The 24,753-nt window shown below is 38.5% G+C and overlaps 2 protein-coding genes across 3 annotated transcripts in view; one reads left to right on the top strand and one right to left on the bottom strand.

Moving 5' to 3' along the window:
* The first annotated feature begins 1,031 nt into the window (after nt 1–1,031).
* LOC124777366 lies at nt 1,032–3,090 on the top strand. Its single transcript, XM_047252743.1, has 3 exons — nt 1,032–1,271; nt 1,422–1,598; nt 2,510–3,090. The coding sequence occupies exons 1-3, from the start codon at nt 1,032–1,034 to the stop codon at nt 2,921–2,923; spliced, it is 831 nt and encodes a 276-aa protein (XP_047108699.1). The 3' UTR covers nt 2,924–3,090.
* Nucleotides 3,091–8,286: 5,196 nt separating this feature from the next.
* Nucleotides 8,287–24,753, bottom strand: part of LOC124776914 (KICSTOR subunit 2-like) — a 72,701-nt gene continuing 56,234 nt past the window's right edge. For both annotated transcript variants that reach the window (XM_047252125.1, XM_047252126.1), the window contains exons 8-9: nt 14,858–14,959; nt 8,287–9,045 (exon numbers count right to left, since the gene is read on the bottom strand). In XM_047252125.1, coding sequence (XP_047108081.1) covers nt 8,875–9,045; nt 14,858–14,959 — 273 coding nt within the window. In that variant the 3' untranslated portion in view covers nt 8,287–8,874. The remainder of the gene's footprint in view (nt 9,046–14,857; nt 14,960–24,753) is intronic.

Below are 24,753 nucleotides of genomic sequence, written 5' to 3'. Positions count from 1 at the left end.
ACACTGCTAGACTTTAATAAGACATTATAAAATTCATGCCTTTGTACTAAAATTAAAAAGCTATATTCGTAAGCTTTAATTCATATCTATTCCTCAAAGTTCATTACTGATTCCTCTCGGCTGACTACTTGACCAGTAGTGACTGAATGCATGTTATCCAATAACACATTTTGCTTATTTGTTAGGTAATTCATCTTACTAGGTTCAGTATAATTAGAATCTCCATTTTTCCAGTACAATACTTGAGCATCATAGTCTAGTTTACCTTATATGTTAGTAACCAATTATCCCAGCAGTATTTGCAAATTTACATCAGATACCACTGTTGAGGTTTGCATGAACTTTGAAACTTATTTATATCTAGGGGTAACCTTGAGTCTTCTTTATTTAACCTTCCTTTATTTCTGGTTATTCCAACAAAATAAGTCTCCTGTCACTGGTAATATAGGACACAGATTCTTTTTTTGATTGTCCCCAAAAATTCCTGGGATACCAACGATACATCACTCCCTGAGCCACTGTAAATGTCTATTCTCATTCCCCATGTTTTCTACAGGTATTGGTTTTGTTTGTTCTTGTTTTAATGCCTTATCTTCCTCCAATAACAACTCCCTAGTACGAATAGTCTGTACGGAAGCAGTCAAGTTCTCTGCATATGACCCTATGTTTGTATCATTATATCCTGGATTGTGGTTCGTGTCCCACAATGTTCCCTGTTCCCCATTACTATAATAGGATCATTACCCTTTTCTGAGTCTTGGTTTGGCCGGTATTACACTACGAAATTTCTTTGTCAAACTTGATATGTCAAATATTTATGTCAAAGAAATTTGATGGCGTAATATGTAACTTTGTCAAATCTCGTCTGTCGTCAAATAAATATGATCAAATCTTGGGCCTCGCAGTAGATTTGATCATTAAAGTCGCTTGTCTTCTGTTCACTGCAATGTGACATGTTACCACGAGGAGCGCTAGCATCGCTGCAGCGTTCTGTCATCTGTAGTGTGTTTAATGTTTAATTGTTTATAAACATGGCTGCAAAATTCAGTTGGTGTGTACCGTCAACTAAAAAATTAATAGAAATGTATGAAGCTGATGAGGCGCTTTACAGCGTGAGGCACCCTGAGTACAAAAATAGATTAAGAAGATTGGAGAGCTACAAAAATATTGCGGAGGTCATTAGCCGTGAGATACGGTCGGGCTGCACGGCGGAAGATATAAAAAAGAAAATTAATGGCCTCCGCTCAAGCTACTCCCACGAAAAAGCAAAAGTACGTATCGACATACTTATTTCATTTTATTTATGCAACTAATGTTTACATGACATACAAATGATTTACATAAATTTGTTCACTGAAACACACACTAATGTTTACGTAACAAACAAGTAGTTTACATTATTTTTATTACTATTATTGCAGATGCTTCAAAGCAAAAGTGGAGCCAGTGCACAGGCCGTTTATACTCCGCAAGTGTACTGGTTCCACTTGCTTAAGTTTCTTGATCAGGACACAGAGGCGGACGAAAGTGTGAGTAATGTAGAGGGAACAGAAAGTGGCAGTGAACGTGGAACACCCACGCTCGAAGAAATGTTTGAGGTACGTACATTTGTTTACATTTTGCGTTACGAAATGTGATTGCCTTGCCAGGGCACTTTCCCAGCACCATTGTAAAATGTTTTAAAGTATTTTCTAACTGCTCTCCCGTGTACTGTACGTCCCGAAGCAGCTTGGCAAGCAATTGGTACCATTCGCTGTAGGGCCCCAGTGTTTTGAGACTCAAGATAAGTGCGGTTTCCTACTATGGCAGACACTGTTTCCTGACGAGTGTTCATGTGTTTTCTTCTTTCAGTTAACTAGTTGCGCAGTGTGCAGGCAGCTAGTGTAATTGTAGTAACTTTTTCTGCAGGCAGATTAATGGTAGTAAGAAATATCCTGAGACAACTGGCAAGACTGCCAAAGCTGCTTTCCACTAATCTTCTTCCTCGTGACAGTCTGTAATTGAAATCCTTTTCTTCCTTAGTGATTCGTTTTAAGGGGTACGACTTCATAACGTTGTAACTCAGAGGAAAAGCATCATCTGCCAGTACAACCATTGGAGTTGTAATGTTTGTGTTGCCAGGCTTTCTGCCTTCAGGAATGTTCAGAATAGATTGATCAATGAGACACTCCCATAGTTTCATAGTTTGCTTTTTGATAACACTCCAGCATCACCAACATGCCCCTTAGTTCCTACATCAACATACAAGAATTTGTATGTAGTATCTACCATGGCAAATAAAATTATACTGTTAAAGGATTTATAATTGAAAAATGAGATCCACTAACTTGTGGGCATTTAATGCGAATATGCTTTCCATCCATTGCTCCTATAGTGTTATAACAGTTCCACTTCTCGAAATCATTTGCAATTTGCTACCACTCTTCTCTGCTTGTGGGTACCTGTGAATAAGATTTATATATGTGTAAGATAGTATGTAGCTAATGGCTTTAATTTCTATATTTTATAGCATGAAATGCAGGCTCAGTACTCTTCCCAAAAAGAGACTGATGTAGCTTGCAGTGAACCCCAGCCCCAGCATCATGAGCGGCCTCCCACAAAGAGAAGAAAAGTTGCAACCGATGTTATTGTAGAGGCCACCAAAATGTTGAAGGCTGTCGCTGATACGTGCAGAAAGAAGTCCCAGACTGTCAGAGAAGACCGGTATAGTACCCTTGCCACCCACATTGCAGCTGAACTGCGGGAGATGGAAAATGTGGGTGGTAAAGCATTTGCAACAGACACTATGCAAGAGTTAATTCGGTGTCTGATGGACAGGTGGGATTTGCTGCATGCGACAGTTCCACAGCCACAACCGTCCACCTCTGGACATTTCCAGGCTACCGCCCAGAAAGCTGGCACACAAGAGGACGATACGCTGTAAAATAATATATATAAATTTTTTGTAGCTCTCCAGTCTTCTTAATCTATTTTTGCACTCAGGATAGCTCACTTTGTAAAGTGCCTCATCAGCTTCATACATTTCTATTAATTTTGTAGTTTTCAGACTCAAAATGTAATTGGTACTTGATTCTAAAATAAAAATAGTTCTTAATGCACATAAATTGTATAGAACATTTATTTCCCTTCAGATAGTGGTCTTTAGTGCTTTATAACTTGCATCACATATTTCAGGTATTATTTTCGTTAATGTGCACTGTGGTATTTGACAGCTGTAGTGTAAGCTAGAGTAACTCTCTCCTGTAGCAAGGAATCAGAGTGTTACTGTGAGCCTGTCTTCTGCAGATATAGCAGTTCTTAAGTGAGTATTGCACTTTGTGATATGAGGATACACTTCATTTTGTTCAATGCTTTTATTGTCTCATCATAAAATCCTTGGCTTCACCCAGGTACATTTCCTTTTTTTACCCCTGCTTCTCTTCCAAATGTGCACACAGTTCAATAGCGGTACATGCAACTGCTGCAGCTAATAAGTTGTCGTTGTCAGCCTTCTTCTTGAACTGAGGGGGGGGGGGGGGGGGGGGGAAGAGAGAGAGAGAGAGAGAGAGAGATGACAGCGTAATATCCCTTTTTAGCGCCACATCAAAGATTTTTGTCAAAGAAATATGATAGTGTAATACCGGCCTTAGCGTCGATGTCCTGCAGTACTGGGGAAAAATACTTGGGACTGCATGGTTTTTTGCACACCATTTCCTCTTTTCCAATTTCTAATATTAACACCACAAAGCTACTTTCCTTTTTCTTTGTGAATTTGTTTGGATAACAGCTTCTCTTACTAATGTCATGTTGTGTATAATCACCTCTTTCCTTATTTAAAGTGTCCACGACTTCAACTGATGTTAACAAATCATTAACATTTGTCCACACCCGATACTAAATATCTTTACTAATATAATATGGCATCTTATGGACTAATACTTTTATGAGATGTGATTCTTCTACCAGATAACCTAAATATTTTGATTTAGTTGGATGCCACTCAGTATACTTCTTATATCTACCCCATGAACTATTATAATACTTCAGATCTAATACTTCTAATGTCAGTTGTTCCTTTCTGTTTGTTTATTTAACTGTACTTTCTTTTAAACTTTTGCTGAAATCATTCCACGATTCAAATTCCTCCGAATAGGCAACTCCCCATTCTGCAGTTTCACCCATCATGTAACTGAAGTAAAATCTGTATTCTTAGAGTTCTCCCATTTATTAGGTACTGATCTACAGTACTGGTTGTCAAACGTTTTTGCTCAAGAGCCAATATAGACATTGTGGTGCAGCTTCTTCGGTCGCATACATACCAAACTTACTATTAATTGGTAACCTGCCCATATTAGTATGTTTCGAGCCCCTCAATAGACTAGGTATAGTGAGGGAGTAATAAGTTGGTCACCAGCCCCTGTGCTAATCTGTGAAAATCAGCATCACTCGGAACACTTCGTGTCATTCTCTGTTTCAGATTGCTGCCACCCTCAGCAACCCCAAAGTAGTGACACAGTAATTGCCCGATGAACTGTTGTGCTGTCTGTGTGAGTGAATGATTAATACAGCAGTTGTATTCATATTTAAATGCATTGTGCAAATGTTTACTAAATGTTTTGAATATCGTGTTTCTTCCACTTATTGTGTTGTATTACAACATTGTTAATTTAATTTATTATTCCTTGCTACAAATATATACATATTTGAAGATGGCTATCTCTATAATACACATTCATGAATCCACGTTACTTCTGTTTGAAATTTATATGACAGCAGCTGATTGGTATGAGGCAGACAGGTCTCTGAGCTGTCAGCAGTGGAAGGCAAGCAGTAAAATATTCCCCTCTCACAGCTTCTACCACTGCTGTGACCATGCTACTTTCCCCTCTGCACCAGAGATAAGCAGCCAACTTTACTTACCTCACAGCTGAATTCAGGAATGTCAATTCAAACTAAGCACATCTTATAATATTACTGTCTAAGTATTTTTGTTTGATATCGAGCATAAAAATTACACTTTTAAGAAGCTCTTAATAGTTATTGACATTTTGGATTCAGCTGTTAGCTGCTAGATGCATATTATTATAAAATGCAGCTGAGAACCAAAGACAGCATGAAAAATTGATTGGGGCCTGTGGCCCACAGTTTGATGATTACTGATCTAGGAAGTATCTTTAAAAACAGGTAGGGTGTACTTCCCCATCAAGTTTCATTGCTGTCAATTACCTGACATCCTATTGTCACCAGCAATTGACCTCTTGCCAAGCCCTCCTATGGTTCTTTCCAGTTCTCACATCAAGTTTTGCAATGATTTTTGGTTTTATTCAATATTGTCCACAGAATTAGGTGTAACACTGACAGAGTCTACTTTTTCTTGTACTTTCTGGTGCACTAATTCCTATAGATGCTCCTCCAAACTATTGCAAGAGTTTGGGGCACAATTGTTTCACAAATTTTCTACCTTTTTTGAACACCTCTACTCAGCCTTGCATATCTGCGATTTGACTATGAATACTTGCTAATTCAAGATTTGACGATTTTTTATTTGTTGCATCTTGTCATTTACCTCTTTAATCTGTTCCTGAACCTACTTCCTGAAGTCGCATTGCTTTTCTGAGTCTGTAGCTCTTTTGATAGTTTTAATGAGGTCTCTCCTATATCAGAGATTTTATCTACATTCTTAGCTACCGCCTCCCCTTGTCAAAAATTAGACAATGCTTGTTCTTGGCTTGTAATACTGTGAAGACAGCTTGTCAAATTCTTTTAATTTCTCTACTTGAGCCTTCATGAAAGCCACTTATTTTTCCTAGTCCAAACTGGCACACAACTTTAACCAAAAATAAATATCTAGATTTAAAAGTACTTCAATAATGTCACTTCTTAGCTACGCTTCTACACCCTTTCAGTTTTGTGAAAGCTTAAACACAAACATAGCAAATGAAATCTCAGTTCTGGGCTGAGTAGAGATCACTGGATAAGGAAAACAGCTCTCAACAGCGTGATACCAACGAGTAACAAATGCGTAGCTGATGCAGCATGTCAATGAGCCTCATCATGTCGATCACTGGCTGCGGTAGTTAGGGGTGTCGTGGACTGCTGAGTCAGTTGTAGACCTCTGACCTAAGATAGGAAATCTTCTTAGTCAAATGATGAACTCTTCTAGCATCTCTATGTCTAGTTTGACTTGAACACAGTCGTATCTATTACTGTTGTCCAAGTTGCTATGGACAACAAAGTACAATCTCAAAGTTCCCTTTTTCATTCAGTTTTTTAAATTCTTCTAGTAGGTTGTATCTGGACTTACTTTTCTTCTTATAATTTAATTTTTTGTGCTACACTGGGTATGTCTATTCTTCTTTATTGTTGGTATCGGTCCCTTGGAAATGACAGTTTTACTAAATTATTCTGATGAATCTGTATCCTTCACCTACATCCCCTTATCAAAATAGAACCACGATGGTTTTTAGCATGGCTTTAGTGTTCTCCATTTCCTATGTATGATCTGTAACCCTCTTACATTTGATATCAGTAGCTTTATTTAATAAGATTTCTTTCAGTCACTTTTTCTTCATGTTTGTTGAGGTGGACCTGCTAGTCAAGTCCGCCCAACCGTGCTCCACAAATCTTCACAGAATTTCGTCTCCTTCTGTGTGAATGGGTCCTGAGAGTGTTAATTGTCCTCCATGGAATTTCAATGTAGTAAACAACTGAATTTTAAAATTTTTGTATTCACACTTTCTTTTATAACAGCACCACCTCATACACTAAGCGGACATCTGAAACATATGTAGCTTGTGCAAGATAAAGAAAAGAAGTATATTTTACATAAGCAAATTCGAGAGAAATTTTTCATGGCGTCTATTGTAGCTATGACCTTTCCTCTTTTTCTCCTTGTCTTCTAAACAACCTGAAAGCATGATTCCAAGGAGCAAGTGGCCCCATACTGAAGGTGGAGATGCTCACTCACAGTCTTGCATTGTAGAAGTGATAGGTTCAAACAGTTCTTCCATCTGCACATATTAGTATATCTCCCACATTGAGATGTATCGACATTTTCTTACTACTATGTCACAAAGATCTTTCATTGTCTCAGAAGCTTGGAAGTGGGATATGCCATCCTGGAAATGTTATTTCACACTTCAATTGGATCAAGAAGATACTCATTGGATCACAGTAACACTTGACTTAAATTCTAGTGCCGCAATCACATTTTCATAGGATATCAATGTCATCTCTGTCCCAGGATGAGAGATTTTCACTTTACACTCACGTAACCAGCAGAAATTCCAACTATCACAAATGAAAGAAAATTCTCTCAGAATAGGTTCTTTTCCACTCGTCAGACCAAGTTGTTCCTGTCTTTTTGGGTTTTTCTGCCAAGCAGACTAACACTGTTATTAATAGGCTCGGTCAGCAGTCACAGTGTTATTTTTTCTTAAAAAGAGGAAGATAAAAGAGCTGACATTGAAGGAAAAAGCAGGTTTATGTTTTCTAGAGAAGACTAAGTATAACATAAAAAGCTGAATGTTTTTATGTCATTAGAATGACAGCAAGCGATAACAGGATCATGTGAGCAGGAGTATTTTGATTTGGAGGATTGCAATACAGATTTATAGCAGTAAAAATGAAAAATATCACTGGCTGGTTAGCAATCTTTAAGTGGATAAGAGCTCTTAGTCCCTGAATGTCCATGAAGGTCACATAAAGAAGTTGCATTAGATTTCAATTGTCAGGTTTAGGAACACACAATGAAACCGGCTCTCTCCAAATTGTTGTGTTAGATTTAACAAAATTCCGGTATGTGTTGTAGAAAGATTCAGTGAAAAGCTATATGACTTTTACAAAGGCTTAAAAAATGTAGATACGTTTAATTTATATTAGTTTGGGCCTTTTATCAAGGCAATGCTGAAGAGGTAGTTTCTCTTTATAAATGGGTAATAAATATAGAATTAATGCACTTTCTGAAGACAGGTCAAAAGGCACACAAACAAGTATAATGGCCACCATGCTGTAAATCTGCACAGCTATGTTGTCACTGCATTATAACCCAGGCTGTGTGTGTGTGTGTGTGTGTGTGTGTGTGTGTGTGTGTGTGGTTTTTTTTTTTTTTTTGCCTACCAGAATACCTGCCTGTTTTCTGTTCACAGCTATCGACTGGCATATTTTTACCTTAAACAGAGTTAATCATCTTGCTGTATCACAAAATAATTGTCTGGATTACTGCAGTAAACAATAAAAGATTAAACAAAGAATTTTAAAATAACTGTATTTAGATTTATTCCAATATGTACACTGCAAATTCCATAATAGTAATAAAATAAAACTTTAATCTCTCAAGGTTATTTTCCACAGCCATCAATATATTAAAAGTAATTCCTATTAAAACATACACCAATTGTGATATGCAGATTCAAAAAGTATTTTACATGAAGATTACTGACTTAACAAATAGTTCCGTTCAACATTGGACAGTTCTGGATACACATCTGGTTCTATCTAACCTGGAGCAATGTTCACCACTTATGTGTGTTTAATGTCTATTTCAATTTTTGGTCTTGACTTTGAAGCTACCAAAGAAATTATTGGAGCAGACCTACAAGCTAACATCCAGCAATAAAATATGTTACATTTGTACACAATCTTATAAAAGTATGCAAGAGATAAGAATGTTTGCTGTAGTAAAATTAAACTTTTAATTATGTAAAAACAATTATCACAGCCATTAACATTATTAAAACTAACTCTTATTAAAAGGTACATCAATTACTTGCTGAAGGCAAAAGATATTCTGCGTAAAACTGATAACTTTCGAATTAAAAACAGTTCAAATTATCATACTTCCACATACACCATTGTTGCAATATGCAAAACTTGTTCTGATACATTGGTGCTATTTTATTTTGATGACGGCTTCAGGTTGGCAAACACTTTATTACAGCGTAGTTGTGAGCTAATATCTGTAATAAAATTTGTTATGTTTGTTTCCTTCTCTGTTTTCTTACAGTCAAAAATAACAACCAGTGTTATTCGTGGATCAACACTGGACAAGAAATATGTTGTCCTGTCCTGTAACACAAAAGAGCAATAATAATCATCATATAAAATTTATAATCATTATAAAACCATCATTATAAATATGTCAGAGAAGCTAATACCACAGTTTGCCATTTTTAAATAGTTTCGCATCAGATGTCTTCATACTGTCAATTTTATACAACTGTACAGATATTTGGCACCATTTTCATATAGACTGCATTTATTGGTAGTATTCGTCTGTCATCTTCAAAAATAATCTCCCAAGAACACCTAAAAAGTTTCCAGTCGGTATCAAACTGGTTCTCTGGAATAACTAATTTGTGTAGTTAATGTCTACCCTGACTTTTGAGATAAGCCAGTTAATATGTGCCATATTGCTAGATGAGTATGCCCTTTTTATACCACAAAAAATTATTCTTGTTCACTGCTTCTCAAAATGGAGAACTGCTTTTATAGATTTACAATTGCAGAGCACACAGGAACTAAAATTTTAGATCAACTAGCTTACCACTATTAAATATCATTACTGATATGGTAAGGAACATTATGGCAGGATATAAATGATCTATGAGTAAAGGAGACAGCTCACCACACAGTAGAAATGTCGAGTCATCGACAGACACACAAAAAAAGAATGGGAACTTCACTATCTTTCAGATATCCCCCCCCCCCCCACACACACACACGAGAGAGAGAGAGTGTTGAAACAACATCATGGTCCACAGATGGCCAAAATGACAGTAGTTATTGTAATTATTAATCCCCTTGAACCTTGCTGCGGTGGAGTGGTTTGTGGTTTGTATGGATCAACGATAGATACCTGTACTCTATAAGCAACTATTTTGGCAGAGAGGACTGATTACCAGAAGGACAGCGGCCTTTTCAAAAGTTGCTGGGACAACAGTCTGAATTATTGATTATTCTGGCCTTGTAACATAGGCAAACATGGCCTTGTTGTATTGGCACTGCAAAAGGCTGAAAGCAAGGGAAAACAACAGCTGTTATTATTTCATAAGGAGATGCACCTCTGTTGTATGTTTTAATGGTGATATCATCCTCTTGGGTAAAATATTCTGGAGGTAAAATAGTCCCCATTCAGATCTCTAAGTGAGGATTATTTGGGAAGATGTCATCTATAGGGTCAGAGGGTGCAATATTTGACCCCTTAATGAATTCATCTGCAGAGCTATTCGGCACATAGTGTTGTACCATTGGGTTGGATGTTGGATCTTCTTCGCTATGTCGTGTGTTCACTATGCTGTCCATAAGAGCTTAGCCACATTCTTATTATTATTATTATTATCATTATTATTAACTCAACTTCTGCATTACCTCTATTCGATTTTGCATTTATAAACCTTTACTAAGCTGACCACAAGTCAGCTGTATAATGCTCCAATGTGACCTATGTTGGAATGATTGTGAGTTGGAAGAAATTAGAAATTACAAACTTTTATAATGTAAGGGAAAAGAACATGTAATGTGCTACATGAAAATGGTTATAAAGCTCATGAATATTTCAGTACACAATGCATTTATTGTTTATCAAACTAGTGAGACAATAAAGGAAGAAATAAGTGTACATTTTAGTAACTTCTTGTAGGAGAAATATGGAAAACTCATGAGAAAGAGCTTAGTGTATGACTTTCTTTTGAATATTGTTTCAAAGTATAAGACACAGATTTCTTCTGTTGGGGTCATGTGTGATTTGAATATAATAAAAGTCAATTATTAAATTCCCAATCATTTAATTAATTTTGGATAAATTATTGCTACACACCAGCAATTTTAATGAAACAATGCATTCCTTTACCAGCTGACCCTATACGCTACTGCCAGTAGGCTGGGCAAAAACACTAAAATAATAATCACAAACGGTTAATCAATGGAAAGAGCACTCAAAGATAAACCTGACAGTTTTTATGGTCATGACGGACTCCCATGACATCATCTTGTTGCTAAACCTACTCATGGAAATTAGATTAATTAATCAGGAAAAACATTACTCAATATTTGTTCCCAAATTACTGGAAAACACTTAAATTATGTAGACTCTGCAAAGGATTGTTGTTTTGCAGGTACTTATGTGTAGCATATTGTTGTGACTGTGAGAATCAGATCTCCAAAGGCAAAATAGTAACTATATTGTGTTACATAGCCTTTTTCCACAAAAATCTCTCTCTGAGGTGGTTTCATGGGAGGTGGAACACTGATAGGGAAAAAATGATATCACCGAATCGCATGAGACAAATTGGAAACTCAACATAATCCATGGAAATGTGTTTTCTTTGGTGTCATACTGAAAGAGGTTGAGCAACAGAAAACATTTTGTCCTATAAATACACCAGGTGTTATTCACTTATTAAACAAAGTATCATAAAAGTGAAAAATCTCAAAAAATCTTATCTTAAGAAGAGGTATGATGGAAAATCTCAGAATTCATAATCTTGTCCCTGGAGTCACCTGTGTTACTTGTGTGCCAGACTGAGAAACAAATACAAGAAAGGAAAATGATGAAACATGACTCAAAACAGTGGAAAAGAATTTGTACATGGGTCGTCCACAAAGTAAGTTCCGTTTCTATTTCTATCCGCAGCAGCACTACGATTGCAGTTCCGAGCATGCGCGGCAGTTATTCTGACTCAAGGAGAAGACATGTACACCATTTTCAGATCGCTGCTACCGACGTGTGCTTTGTAGTGCTTCTTTATAATGTCAGCCGTAATTGAAAATGCTGCTGCATTTGGTCACATTCGGCATGTGAGGTCGGGCATTATCGTGGAAAAAAAAAAAAAACACCACCTTTTGACAGTTGACCACCAAGGACAGACTTTAGGTGTAAGAAGAGATGAAAGTTGCCAGGAGCGAGGTCCGGGTTGTATGAAGGATGATCAAATGCGTCCCAGAGACAGCAATCCTCGGTGCTTGTTCTGTATTGTGTGGCGCAATTTCTTAATGGTCTCAAAGTAAACATGTGCATTGATTGTTTGGCGTCATAGTAAGAAATCAATCATCAAAATGCCTTTTCTGTCTCAAAAACAGTGCACACAACTTTTCGAGGTGTCAAGATTTACTTAGGCTTAACCTTCGTTGGGGATGAAGTGTGCCTCCATTCCACTGACTGCAATTTTGTTTCAGGGGTGTCGTACGATACCCAAGTTTCATCACCTGTGACTATCCGAGAAAGAAAACCATTGCCTTCCTCATTGTAGTGTGTCAAAAACAAAAGTGCAATGCTCATCTGTTGTTTTTTGTGTTGTTCAGTAAGAATTTTGGGTACCTAACGTGAGCAAAGTTTTCGAAATTTCAGTTTTTCAGTAACAATATTATGAATTAGTGATCATGAGATTTGCAGAACTTCCATAGCAAGGGCACTGAGTGCAAACTTATGGTTGTGCTTAATCTTCTCTTCAATTGTGTGAACTAGTTCATCAGTAAGCACAGATGGGCATCCACTTCATTCTTCATGGTGCACTTGATCACGTCCTTCATTGAACAGTCTGACTGACCCATCTTCTAACCATGAATCACTCACAGCATTTTGTCCGTAAACCTTGCAGATTTGCTGATGAACTTCCTTCGGTTTAACTTTCTTTTCATTTAGAAAATGAATCACAGATCTGATTTCACATGCAGCGGCATTTTCAATTACGGCTGACATTATAAAGAAGCACTACAAAGCACACATCGGCAGCAGCAATCTGAAAATGGCATACATGTCTTCTCCTTGAGTCAGAGTAACTACCGCACTTGCTCGGAACTGCGATTGTAGCGCTGCCACGGATGGAAATAGAAACGTAACTTACTTTGTGGACAACCCTCATATAACCATACGGTAAACAAATGAAGAAGAGAAGAATGGTTCTAACAATGGAGATAGGACTGGATAGCAAAAAAAAACAACGTATATTCATCCAAATGATTGGGTCTAAATCATCAGTATTTGGAGAGATAGGCACACCATCGTCATGACACAGGTTTCCTTTTAGTTGCACAACAGCATCTGCAAATAGGTGTTACATACTATAGGGTGCCCCACTCAAAAGAGGCCCCACAAACAAACATTTGCTTAAATTACACTTAAAGGTTTTGCATAAAAATCAGGAAATGAAATGAAATGAACATGTCATACCTCGTTCATGGGAAAATAAAGGTGAATCACAAAAGGTGCTGGAAGTGACGACCCCCCCCCCCTCCCAAGACTTGTGAACACAACACTGCAGATTCTCGAATGTTTCTAGCAGAACCTCTTGTGTCACTGCCTGGATTTTGCAGATGATGTTCTCTCATAAAACTTCCAAGTTTTGTGGGTTGTTCCAGTAGACCTTGCTCTTTACGCCACACCAGAGGAATAAGTCGTGTGGTGTTAGTTAAATCAGGTGACCTTGGGGGCCACATTCCTTTTAAAAACACTCTGCCGCAGAAAAATGATTTGACCTCAGCCCCAGTCACTCGAAATGTGTGGCGTGTGGCACCATCCCATTGGTACCAGCCGAGGGTAAGTTCTTCATCATGCAACTGGTTCACAAATTCCTGAAACACTTTGATGTAAAATGCATTTGTCACAGTAGACTCGAAAAAAATTGGTCCGATGATGCAATGCTGTGATATTGCGCAGAACACTCCAATCTTTTGTGAATGAAGGGGTTGCTTGATCAGTGCATGTGTATTTTCGTTACACCACAAACGTGTATTCTGAGAGTGTGGAACCACACCTCATCACTGAACCATGTTTACTGCAATATTCCTGGCCTCTGGACAATAAATTGCCGAAACCAACAGCAAAATATAATCCGTTTGTCTTTGTCATTGACAATGAGTTCCTGAACAATTGTAAACCTGTATAGATACATGAAGGTTTTCTCCACAGCTCTGTAACATTCTACATTCCTGAAGAGAAACATTGAACAGACTTTGCAGGTTGTTTCACAACAGTCACTTTTTCTAAGAATAATGGCAGCCATCCCCTGTCTTGAAGATCCAACCCTGTTCCACTGCTCTCAATTTTGTTCAATAACTTTCGTATCGAGCACTTAGACATATATGCTGGTCACCAAACTGTTCAACAACCATTTGGTGACTTGTCTTAATGAAACCAGTAATCCAATATTGTTTCACAAGAAACACGCGCTCTATGACAGAGTAGCGATACATTGTCACTAAACACTGGGCTCCAGACACAGCAACTTGTGGAAACATAGCTGCGCCAAATGATGTTGCAGAGTGCAGCGTTGCCATGTCAAACATCACTAATTACATGGTGCAATTTCAGCAGAATTGCTACACATGTTTGTGGGGCCTCTTTCAAGTGGGACACCCTGTATAAAAAAAGAAGTTTTGTCCAATTTGGTTCATTGTTAGAGGCCTTTCTGTCCCGGCTAATGTAAACATTGAATGAGCTGACATATGAATTAATACATTACAGAATATATTCATTTTATTTGTTCATGTTAAGAATATTGCTTTAATATTTTAAAGAATTAAAATAATATTACACATCATCCATGTTGAGAGTACTATCTCTGATGTATGCATTATAACTGTGTCATATTCAAAAGCCACACGAAATACATAACATTTATGGGATTTCTCTATGGTTACACATTAATGTGTCACAATTTGTTTTCTTATCAGTGAAATAGTAGTTGGATTTGTAAATTAACAACATTATGTCAGTAGCCCCTTCCCAGACTACAAACATCAAAATGGAAGTGGGTTCTTCCATCTCCCAGGAAAGCACATACAACAGCCAATTATAATGGTTTTGGTGAAGAGACTAAAGAATATCTGAGACTTGGGGAATATTTCTGCTTATATAAAGTAAAAAGTGGTATCTACTTACTCTTGGGCAGAAATGATATATCACTTGATCCATTGCCATCAATTCAGCTGCATTTTCTTGTATAACATTGACAATAATTGGCAGGTAATTTACAGGTTTTTGCTGCGAACATACAATATACATTTTCAGCCAGGGAGGGAGTTAATGTTTTCAAATATAAAAACTGGAATTGATGCCACAATGAAAAACAATGCTCAATAAAATGAATAACTCGATTATTAGAGATATTTCAAATCTGTATTTTCAACTATTAAAAAACGCTAAACAAGGAATGATGGATTAGAAATACCTTAAATAACTGCAACTATGGGCAAACAAAGGAATAATAAATCTAAATTTGAAAAGAATTACTGCTATGGTAGTTGATAAAAAAATATGGCAGACTGAACAAAATTAGCCAGTCATATTTTGTATTAAATACAAAACCATATTGTGAACGTAGTGCCCACGCAAGCAGCAGAAGTGTAATCTGCACACATGTGTGTGCATGCATGGTTCCCCCTTTCCCCAAACACACACACACACACACACACACACACACACACACACACACACACACACAGTGGCAAATGATGTGCAAAGCAAGGAATTGGGGGGAGGGGGGGGGGGGGGGAACGACGACATAATGAGAGGCAGAAGAAAGTGAGACAGGTGACCCACAATGGCAGTGGCAAAACATAACAACCACAAAGCTGAGAGAAAATGGTGTATGAGTGAGAGAGAGAGAGAGAGAGAGAGAGAGAGAGTTTGGTTTACACTAGGGGGCATTATGAAGGATATGCTGGAGGAGTTTACAGAACTGTTGGAGGAGGGGAGCCATGGGGTAGGAGGAGGAATTCTAATTAAATGGCACTAGCTGAAAGTACTGAAATAGCTACTGAATTTAATGCTGTTGTGGGGTAGATGCAGTTGGGTTTACAGTCAGTCATTGTTTAGTAAGTGTGGAGGAAGATAACTGCTTAGTTGCAATAACCATATAGTCCCATGATTGGATGTGACAGCATACCTGGTCAGGGTGTATACGAGGACGAGAAAAAAAAATTCCCAGATTTTTCCCGGTTAAAAATATAATTTCTCCCGGATGAAAACACACTTTTTCCGTGTTAAGTAGGAGTACAATTTTCCTCGGAACTGTGAAACTTATCAATCCTTTTAGTGGTTGTGGTTTTATACACCGGAGTAGAATTTCCAGGCACTTTAGAAAACGAAACTCAGGGGAAAAAATACGTTTTTGGAAAGATGTCTGATGTGCAGCAACAGGCATACTGCATATTTTCGTATTACGAAAGTATAAATTCCAATTCCACCAAACACCGCATGTTACTTTCTGAAGGACTGAAATAGAGATTGCTATGCGCTTTTGTAAGCCAGTCATAGCTCATTACAAATGATCTCGCCTGCTAATGACAGCGGATATTCAGAGCATAGCCAAAAGCAACATCACTGTTAAGTAGCGCTAACACACAAATAGGAAAAGATAATAGTTTAAATGAATATACAGTGTTGCTACAAGAAAAGAAAAGCTTTTACGTATAATATTGGTCTCTAAGATTAATAAGCAGCAAGAGAAGCTAAACTTTTACACCCATTTTTTTTTTTTTTTTTTTTTTTTTTTTTTTTTCCCACATGTTACACTTAAAGATATATCACACAAAGTGCCAGTAAAATTTTTAACGACGACATAAATGTCTGATCTTCCGGGCTCGAAAATATTGTAAATGGTCGTACTTTGAAAGTAACGCTTTTCAAAGAACCATTCCGAATATTTTCCCGCGACCTGTTAGATTCGTTTCAGCAGTTGTCAGAGTGCCAGATAACAGGCATCGCCGCACTTGCGCAGCTACAGTGATGCAGGAAGCCCGTACGTTCGTACGTGTAAAACATTAAAAGATCTTACATTATGTCATAAAAGAAACAAGACATTAAAGGATACTCCAAGAGCATCGGAATTTTGTGAACCACACTAAAATACATCATTCGGCTTAAAGTGCACATAAGTATGTCCAGATTCAGATGTAAATTTTCTTGGAGTACCAGTACTGTATTAATGTTTGGTTCCTTATGAAGGCATAATGCCATATGTGCTAGAAGATGAAAACATGAACTTTAAATGCAGTTAACAGTTGAAACTAGCCAATAGTGTGGAATTAAACACTTCATTTCAAATAAATTGACTGCCTCAGCAGAAAAGATTAACAAAAGTCAAATTTCTTTGACAAATCGACAAAAATAACTTCATTATTCTGCAAGGCACTCAACGCTTGACTGTCAAAAAGGTGGAAACAAAATAAAATCTGAAACTAACAACATATTTTAGCCCTCCGTAATTATGTGAATGTATTTTAATTCACTTAATAGCTCCCGGCCAAGACACCTGTTTTGTTTTCATTTGACATGAGAGCAATAAACGAAGAGGAAACAGCAAAATCACTTAACGTAAACACGGGTCACGTGGAGACTACCACCTCCCCACTACCACTCAGACTGCTCTGTGCATCAGGTCCAGATCGACGATATTTCCAAACCGGGGCAATACTAGATAGTGGCGCTCCCCCTCCCTCGAGCGTTTGAGGTTGGACACCAAAAATTTAAAAAAATCGACTTTTATAAAATATCTTCATTTTGTAGCACACGCACATATTTCTGAAGAGTCTGATACATGAAACATATATGGTCGAGGGAAAGTAAGACATGTTATTTGGTCTTAAGTGTGCCAAAGTGCAGTGCCATGCCTCTTCACACAGCATTTTTCTGTCGCACGTCTCTGAATTTTGCTCTGTGGAATTCAAACATATAATATTTTGTAATGGGTGTCATCAAACTATATTCAGGACAGTGGAAATTAAAATGTCCTGTGGTGCCTCTCCTGCTCCCAGTCGGCCGATTTGACATCCTGCCCCTCTTTAAAAAAAATCTCGGAATTAATACGGGATGGGATTATTTGTAACCGGCAAAACAAGTACTCTTCAGAAAATTTGCAGTCTTTACAGCCTATTGGCTAATAACTTGCTGTTTTGTGTGACATAAAATTAAGTATTGGATACATAAAACGAGTAAAGACAAGTGACAAGCAAGACAGTACACATTTCTGCAGTCCTTAATTTCTCTCGAACTTTGCTGCAGCTTTACATGGTGTCCTTTCCTTTTTGTGAAAGGATCTATTATCTCACCAAACTTCATCAAACGTTTTGCCACTTCAAAAAACGAAATGATGTTGTTTAATACTAAAAAAGCTGTTAATACAAACTGAACCCAAGACCAGACGCAATATAATTCATGAAGTACCAATATCAAATTCCTATTAGGCCAACTACAAGCAAAAAGTTTTATGTTAGGAAATAGTTTCACATTTCATTCATACTCTCTAGCTTCTGAAGCATTAGATCGAAAAGTAGTAGTACGAAATTTTTATATAAATTTGGAATCGTCATATTCTTCCGTAATTTGTGTGTCCCCCCGTTTCTTCTCCTTCCTTGTTCTAACAAACAATCTGGTCATCTCTAATTCTGTAACTATTCCTGCCAGTGTCAAAACTTCTTCTCTGGTTAACTTCACTAACCCTGCCACAATCACCAGTTTAGTTAACCAGCATTTATTCTCCGGTTAGGCGTTATTACGTGTTCGTACAACGCGTTTTCCGCACTACTCCCAGAATAGAACTTTGGCGACTGCTAGCCGGGGACTGTATAACTGGCCCTTAGTAGTGTGGCGGTCTGGCCAAAAATTTTCTGTCAAAATTTCGTCTTCTTGGATACACGGAGGAGACAACACGCAATATTTGTTGCCTGTTATTCCTTTTATTCATTTATTTCCACTCTGGTAGTCTGAATCTATGGAATTCGCTAGTAGTTACAACAATGCTGATCATTTGTAAATCCAAAGAACCACATAAACGGCGATTGGCATTCACCCGTTCGGCTTTATTCCGCCCAGCTCGTATAGACCCGTCCCCTTTGGTCTGCAGGAAAGTTTATTTCTAGATGCGACGGGAATTCCCCTGGCAGAGACATCACGTACACTATGCACGCATTCAAAAATCAACTTGCGATTATTTCAGAAATTTGTTCAAAAATGTTCAAAAACCAACAGGGATGCGTTCAAAATCATATGAGTAATCGATATACCAACGAGCACTGGATGCTAGGCGCTTAGTGAAACAAGGTCTATTTCCTCAATAATGTGAATTTGGCGCCTCCCTCCCCTTCCCCCACTGAAACTGTCGCCCGGGGCAGATACCCCTGTTTGCCCCCGCCCCCCTAGTCCCGGGCCTGTTGCGCATACGTGAATCTGGCAGCTTAGGCGCACCAGTAAAATTTTTCAGGATAGCATCTGGCTGCTTGCTACTATTGCTTATACTGCTAACTGCAACACTTCTGTAGCCGGAAGCTTTTTCTATCATTGCGGGATACATTTGAAACCTTGCACATGATAACTAAGAAATAACAGGTCTAAAAATAAAAAAATTTCCTTCTTCTACTGTTTTCCAATAGTTTACAAACTGAGAGCAAAGTTGAAGACTTCAAAAAAAGCCAAAAATGGCTTTTTATTAGAAAGACCATGTTCTAAACCACCTAAAAACTACATTTGGTTTTGTAATGTGAGCATATAATGCCCTAAAAAAAAAAAGACAAGGTGGATGTGCATTGAAAATGGCCCATTTACCGCTGGTACTCAAGTTATATCTGACATCTTTTATTATGTTCTACAACTGTTTAGTACTCTCTGGGGAATGCAATACCAAATGTCATGAAGATAGGAAATCAGAAAGTCTGAATAACTTGAAAAGTTTTAAGAAACTGGTGTCTTGTGTCACGACTCATCATGACATATTTCAGTCCGTTTTCACTGCTATAGCTACAAAATCAAACTGGTTATAAATCTCACAATTTAACTGTGCATTACCAAGACAATGTAGATCGTGGTAGTAAAGTTGCTCCATGACAGCTTCAGCACACATCATAGGAACAGTCTGTAGATTTTGGTGAAGTTCACAGGAGTCTTCCTTACATTTTTTGGAATGGATTTAAGTTATAGAGAATTATTAGTATGTTTTTCTATTGTGTAATGTTACTGATTGCTAGTTTATTTCCGGTTTAAGGTAAAGTGTACTTTGCGTTAGCATTGTTTGTAGTTAATGTGGAACACCAGCGTACACATGAAATGCCTTGTTTGTGTTGGTCCACTGTGGCTAACCACTGACTGTTTCTTTTGAAGTGAGAAAACCAGAATCCCCATCGTCATAGGAGCCACGTCTGGTAGTTGTGCAACAGCCACCAGTGAATTTCTTTACTGCAGGATTCCAAGATCCCGAGATGATGATACATAGAAGTGTCAAAGCCAAAACTAGAAGAGGTCTCTTTTAGCACCCTAAGCTTATATTTACTTCAGCCTACTTGAATTTTCTTTTAGGTTTCATGAACCTGCTATGGAATGTTATGATGAAAACTATACTGTGAGCCACGCGATGTCACTGACGAGACAGTTTGGGAAGAAATTTTGAGAAGGCAGAACCCAAAAAAATTATAGTTTTCACAAATGATTACCTCAGATTATTAGAGCCACAAAAAGAGAAAACTATTCTTTTTACTTCATTCTTCACACCATCTCATTTTTTATAAAAAGAATTTTGTGGACCCGATTGCTGTAGAGATGCATAAAACTGCTTACTTGCAGTTTTTCTGAATCAAGCTCATTTTCTAGTAATCAGGACTTTTTAATATTGTCTTCCACAGAGATTACTAAACAGCTGCAGAACATAGTAAAAGATGTCAGATTTAACTTGAATACTGGCAGAATACAGGCCCATTTTCATCGCACACAACCGTGTTGTTCTTTTTTATGGCCTTATATGCTCCCATTGCAAAACCAAATAGTTTTTTAGATGGTTTAGAATATGGTCTTTTTAATGAAAATTGTTTAAAGGAATTTTTTAAAAGTGGATAAAAAATAGCCATTTTTGGCATCTTCAACTGGAAAACAATAGGAGGATGAGATTTTATATTCTAAGACCTTGTATTAGTAAGTTATTACAAGCAAGGTTTCAGATATATCCCGCAATTACTTCCAGAGATATAAAAAGCTCAACTCCTTATTTTTTTTGAGTGTGTATTTTTTCGGCTGAATTTGCTTCAAATTATGCACATACGAATCCCTCAGGAAATCCTTTTTTTGTTTTTCACTTAAGTTGTGCAAGAAGCCTAATTTTGTGTCTTTCAAGAAAATACTGCTGGAGATATTATGTCTACAGCTGCCAAAAACTCGTGGGTGTGCTGTTGATAGCTGAATTATGGAGTCAAAAAAATTACTCTATCACTGTGTGTATTAAATTGGTAAAAGTAAAACTTTACCAATGTTCATTGGGAACATGAGTTAAAGTTCACACAAAATTTCAACAAAATCCGTGATGGTGATGTGGGGACTTTTTCTGAAATTTGACCACTTCGTACAGAATAGCCCTAAAGAAAATTAAGGAAAGGTCATTCACCTGCAGCTGCTTCAACATAGCATGATGCATTTCCAAGTGTCACACATTAATCAGCAACAGATGAGTGTTGCCTTTTCTTTCTTTCTTTTCTTTTCTTTACCCCCCCCCCCCCCCCCCCCCCCCCCCCGTCGCTTGCGCACCTGCCATCAACAATCAGTTGCAGGTGAGTGGTTGGATTTCCTCACTTTTGTTTATAATATACGGGTATTTCCTTGTATAAATCACGATACAGCTCACTTCTACAACATTTTCTATTTCCATATAAATACACGAAATTCAACTCTTTGAGGACACCTTGGCCCTGATTTGAGAACATAAGACAATGATCTGTGTTGTGAATTATCTTCAAGTCAAGAATATTTTAATATCTAAGGTTCTATAATGTTTCTCAGATGAATAATTTGTACAAACTATTATCAAAGCAAAAATACACTGCCTGACAAAAAAGTGAAACATCTAGAAGACATAGTTGGATGTCAATGTAACGTGGGACACAACAATTATGAAAAGGATGGATTGCTACTCACTGTATCAACTATACCTACATCTTGACAACTGCCATCCCTCACACCACAAAATCCCTACCATGCACCCTGGCTACCCAAGAATGGCACATATGCAATGACAAGAACTCCCTTGCCCAGTATGCTGAAGGCCTTACAAAGGTCTTCACAGACAGGCAAATACCCAAACCTAGTCCACAAACAGATTTCCCATGCCATATCTCAACATTCATCCATTCCTCCCGTTACCCCAAGAACCAGCTACAAAGGAGTGCCCCTTCACCACCCAATACCACTCTGAGCTGGAATAACTGAACCACATCCTTTGTCAGTGCTCTGATTACCTGTCATCATGTCCCAAAATGAGGGACATCCTACCCAAGATCCTTCCAACTGCTCCTGAAATGGTGTTCCATTATCCATCCAACCTACACAACAGCCTAATCCATCCTTGTGCCAGTCCCAGTTCCTTGTGACAGAGATCATATCCTATAGGAGAGCCAGGTGAAAGACCTGCCCAATTTAGCTATCCAGCATTTCCTATTCCAGTCCTGTCACAGGCTTATCCTGTCCCATTAGAGGCCAGGCTACCTGTGAACACAGTCACATCAACAACTGCTTCACAACCTGGGCCATCTGGATCCTCCTTTCCACCACCAGTTTTACTGAACTGTGGAGATAGGAATTATCTTTACAACATATTCTTCGCACTTGAAATTATCCTTGTCTCAGTTTAACCTACTGTGTCCACCTGCTTCACCCAACAGTTTCCACCCCCTCTGTTCTATCACATCCTCTCAGTTCACATCCTATCACCCTCACTGAGCACCGCTCTCTGCCAATGCAACCAATAGCCTATCCCAGCTCTACTACCCCCCCCCCCTCCCCACCCTCCGCTCACACAGCCTCCCGATGCTGTGCCTTACAGCCCTGTCCTGAAGCCGCTTTCTGGCCCCTGCAGGCTCGACCAGACAGCACCCTTCTCTCCCCCACCAGTACTCTGCTTTCCCTCCCCCTTTCCTGCCTCATTCTGGGCTGCTGTTTCCTTTCAACACAACAGTTCCAGCCTAGCCAGAAACAGTGGTGATGAGTGCATGTGGTGTACCTGCTTGTGTGAATGTCTGTGTGTCTTCCTTTCTTTTCTGACAAAGGCTATGGGCCAAAGCTCAGTATGTAACAGTCTTTTCATTGCGCCTATCTGCAACTCAACGTACCATTTTCACAGTGAGTAGCAATCTATCCTTTTGATAATTGTTGATATTCCAACCTGTACTTTCCATTTTCTGGCTTTGTACACATACACACCATTGGCAGGTATGTATAAGATTAGAGTTGCAATCATCTCTGCCGATAGAACACTTACCAGAGCACATTAGTCTTGTTCATGTTTAGTGCTGTTAGCAGGCTGGTAGGGCACAGAAGGCGTAAGAGCAATGTTAAATGTTGAGTGATCATTGTGAAGGACACAGAGGTGCCACCTATTCATGTAAGACAACATAACCACCACCTGACAGCTTGAAAGAGGCCACACTGTAGGTCTTCATGTGGTCACCTGGTGGAATCTTGCACTATCCAGATTTGTGGGGCATTCATATGTGACAGTGGTCTGATGCTGGCGTGCATGGAAGCATGCGCACAGGCATACTCATCGTCAAAGTTACTATCGAGTGTGTCTGGCCACCACAAGGGAAGATCGCCATATTGTGCACCAAGCTCACTGCAACCCCTTACAATTTGTGCATGCCATCTGAAAACAAGAAATGGACTCTCTGCAACATGTATCCCACACCATTGGTATGTGATTAGCAGCCAGGCTAGGGAAATATCGTCCCACGCGTAGTCTGCCATTAACACCACGATACAAACAAGTAGCTACATTTGTAGTGGTGCAGTGTCTGGGAAGCATGGATTGCTGATGAATGGTACTGCACTCTGTTCAGTGATGACTTACAATTCTGTACTACCCCAGATGACTGTCATTTGTAAGTATGGTGGAGTCTGGGGAGACATCCCATCCTTCCAATGTTTTGGAGAGACATGATGTCACTGCTGGCATCACGGGTGGGAGCCATCAAGTATGATTTCAGGTCGTAGCTGGTAGCAATTGATGGAACTCTGATGTCACAATCGTACTTCACTGACATCCTGTATCTTCAGGAGTTACTTCTCATGCAATAGAATAGTCGTGCCACTTCTAAACAGGACAATGCTCATCTGTCATGGCATGCAAACAGGCCAGAAGAGATGCAATATACCAAAACCAGTTAGTGCAAGCCACAATACTGCTCATCAAATTTGATCCTGTGAATGTTTTCCAAAACATGCTCAACAATAGTAATTTTTTACGATAGTGCAGGTGATCACAGTTCTCATGGTCCTTTTGATGCTGTTTCATCGTTCCCACTGTTTGTCTGATGTAAGATTTTCTACTCACACATTTTGATACATGTTGCACCTTTTACTCATTTCAGTAGCTTGTAGAATTTTGATGGACGGATGAAGACTGATTAAATGTTGTCTCTCTTCAGAAGGGGGTTAATTTTATGCAATGTAGCCATACAATGGCAGAAATGTAAAATTCTGCTACTGCTTCTTATTGAGGTCGTTATTATTTTTACTACGCGATATCTGTAGTATCCACACAGTTGCCTGGCCAGTGCTACCAAAGGACACATCCATGGCTGGTAGGTTGCCATACCCATAGGCATCCTCCACCAAAGCCAAACACAATCAACAATCCCAATTCTGGTCATACACACTGCTGGCTTACAAAGAGTGGTAGATTACAACAGCAACACACCTCTCTATGTACACACCAGACAACAGGAACTCGTCACTCTGTGTACATGCCGGACTCCAGCAGGCTCCACAGGACATTACATTTCATGCGTCCACATGACACATGACAC

The sequence above is a fragment of the Schistocerca piceifrons genome, chromosome 2 (genome assembly GCF_021461385.2).
Source record: "Schistocerca piceifrons isolate TAMUIC-IGC-003096 chromosome 2, iqSchPice1.1, whole genome shotgun sequence".
Lineage (NCBI taxonomy): Eukaryota > Metazoa > Arthropoda > Insecta > Orthoptera > Acrididae > Schistocerca > Schistocerca piceifrons.
The sequence above is the reverse complement of the archived record's forward strand: the minus strand, read 5'-3'. Positions and strand labels throughout refer to the sequence as shown.

What these genes read in the sequence shown, in the direction of transcription:
- LOC124777366 (XM_047252743.1), top strand. Translation starts at nt 1,032, where the DNA reads ATGGCTGCAAAATTCAGTTGGTGTGTACCGTCAACTAAAAAATTAATA. An exon ending in ACTCCCACGAAAAAGCAAAA is followed by an intron (nt 1,272 to 1,421) that starts GTACGTATCGAC and finishes CTATTATTGCAG; the next exon opens with ATGCTTCAAAGCAAAAGTGG. An exon ending in CGCTCGAAGAAATGTTTGAG is followed by an intron (nt 1,599 to 2,509) that starts GTACGTACATTT and finishes TATATTTTATAG; the next exon opens with CATGAAATGCAGGCTCAGTA.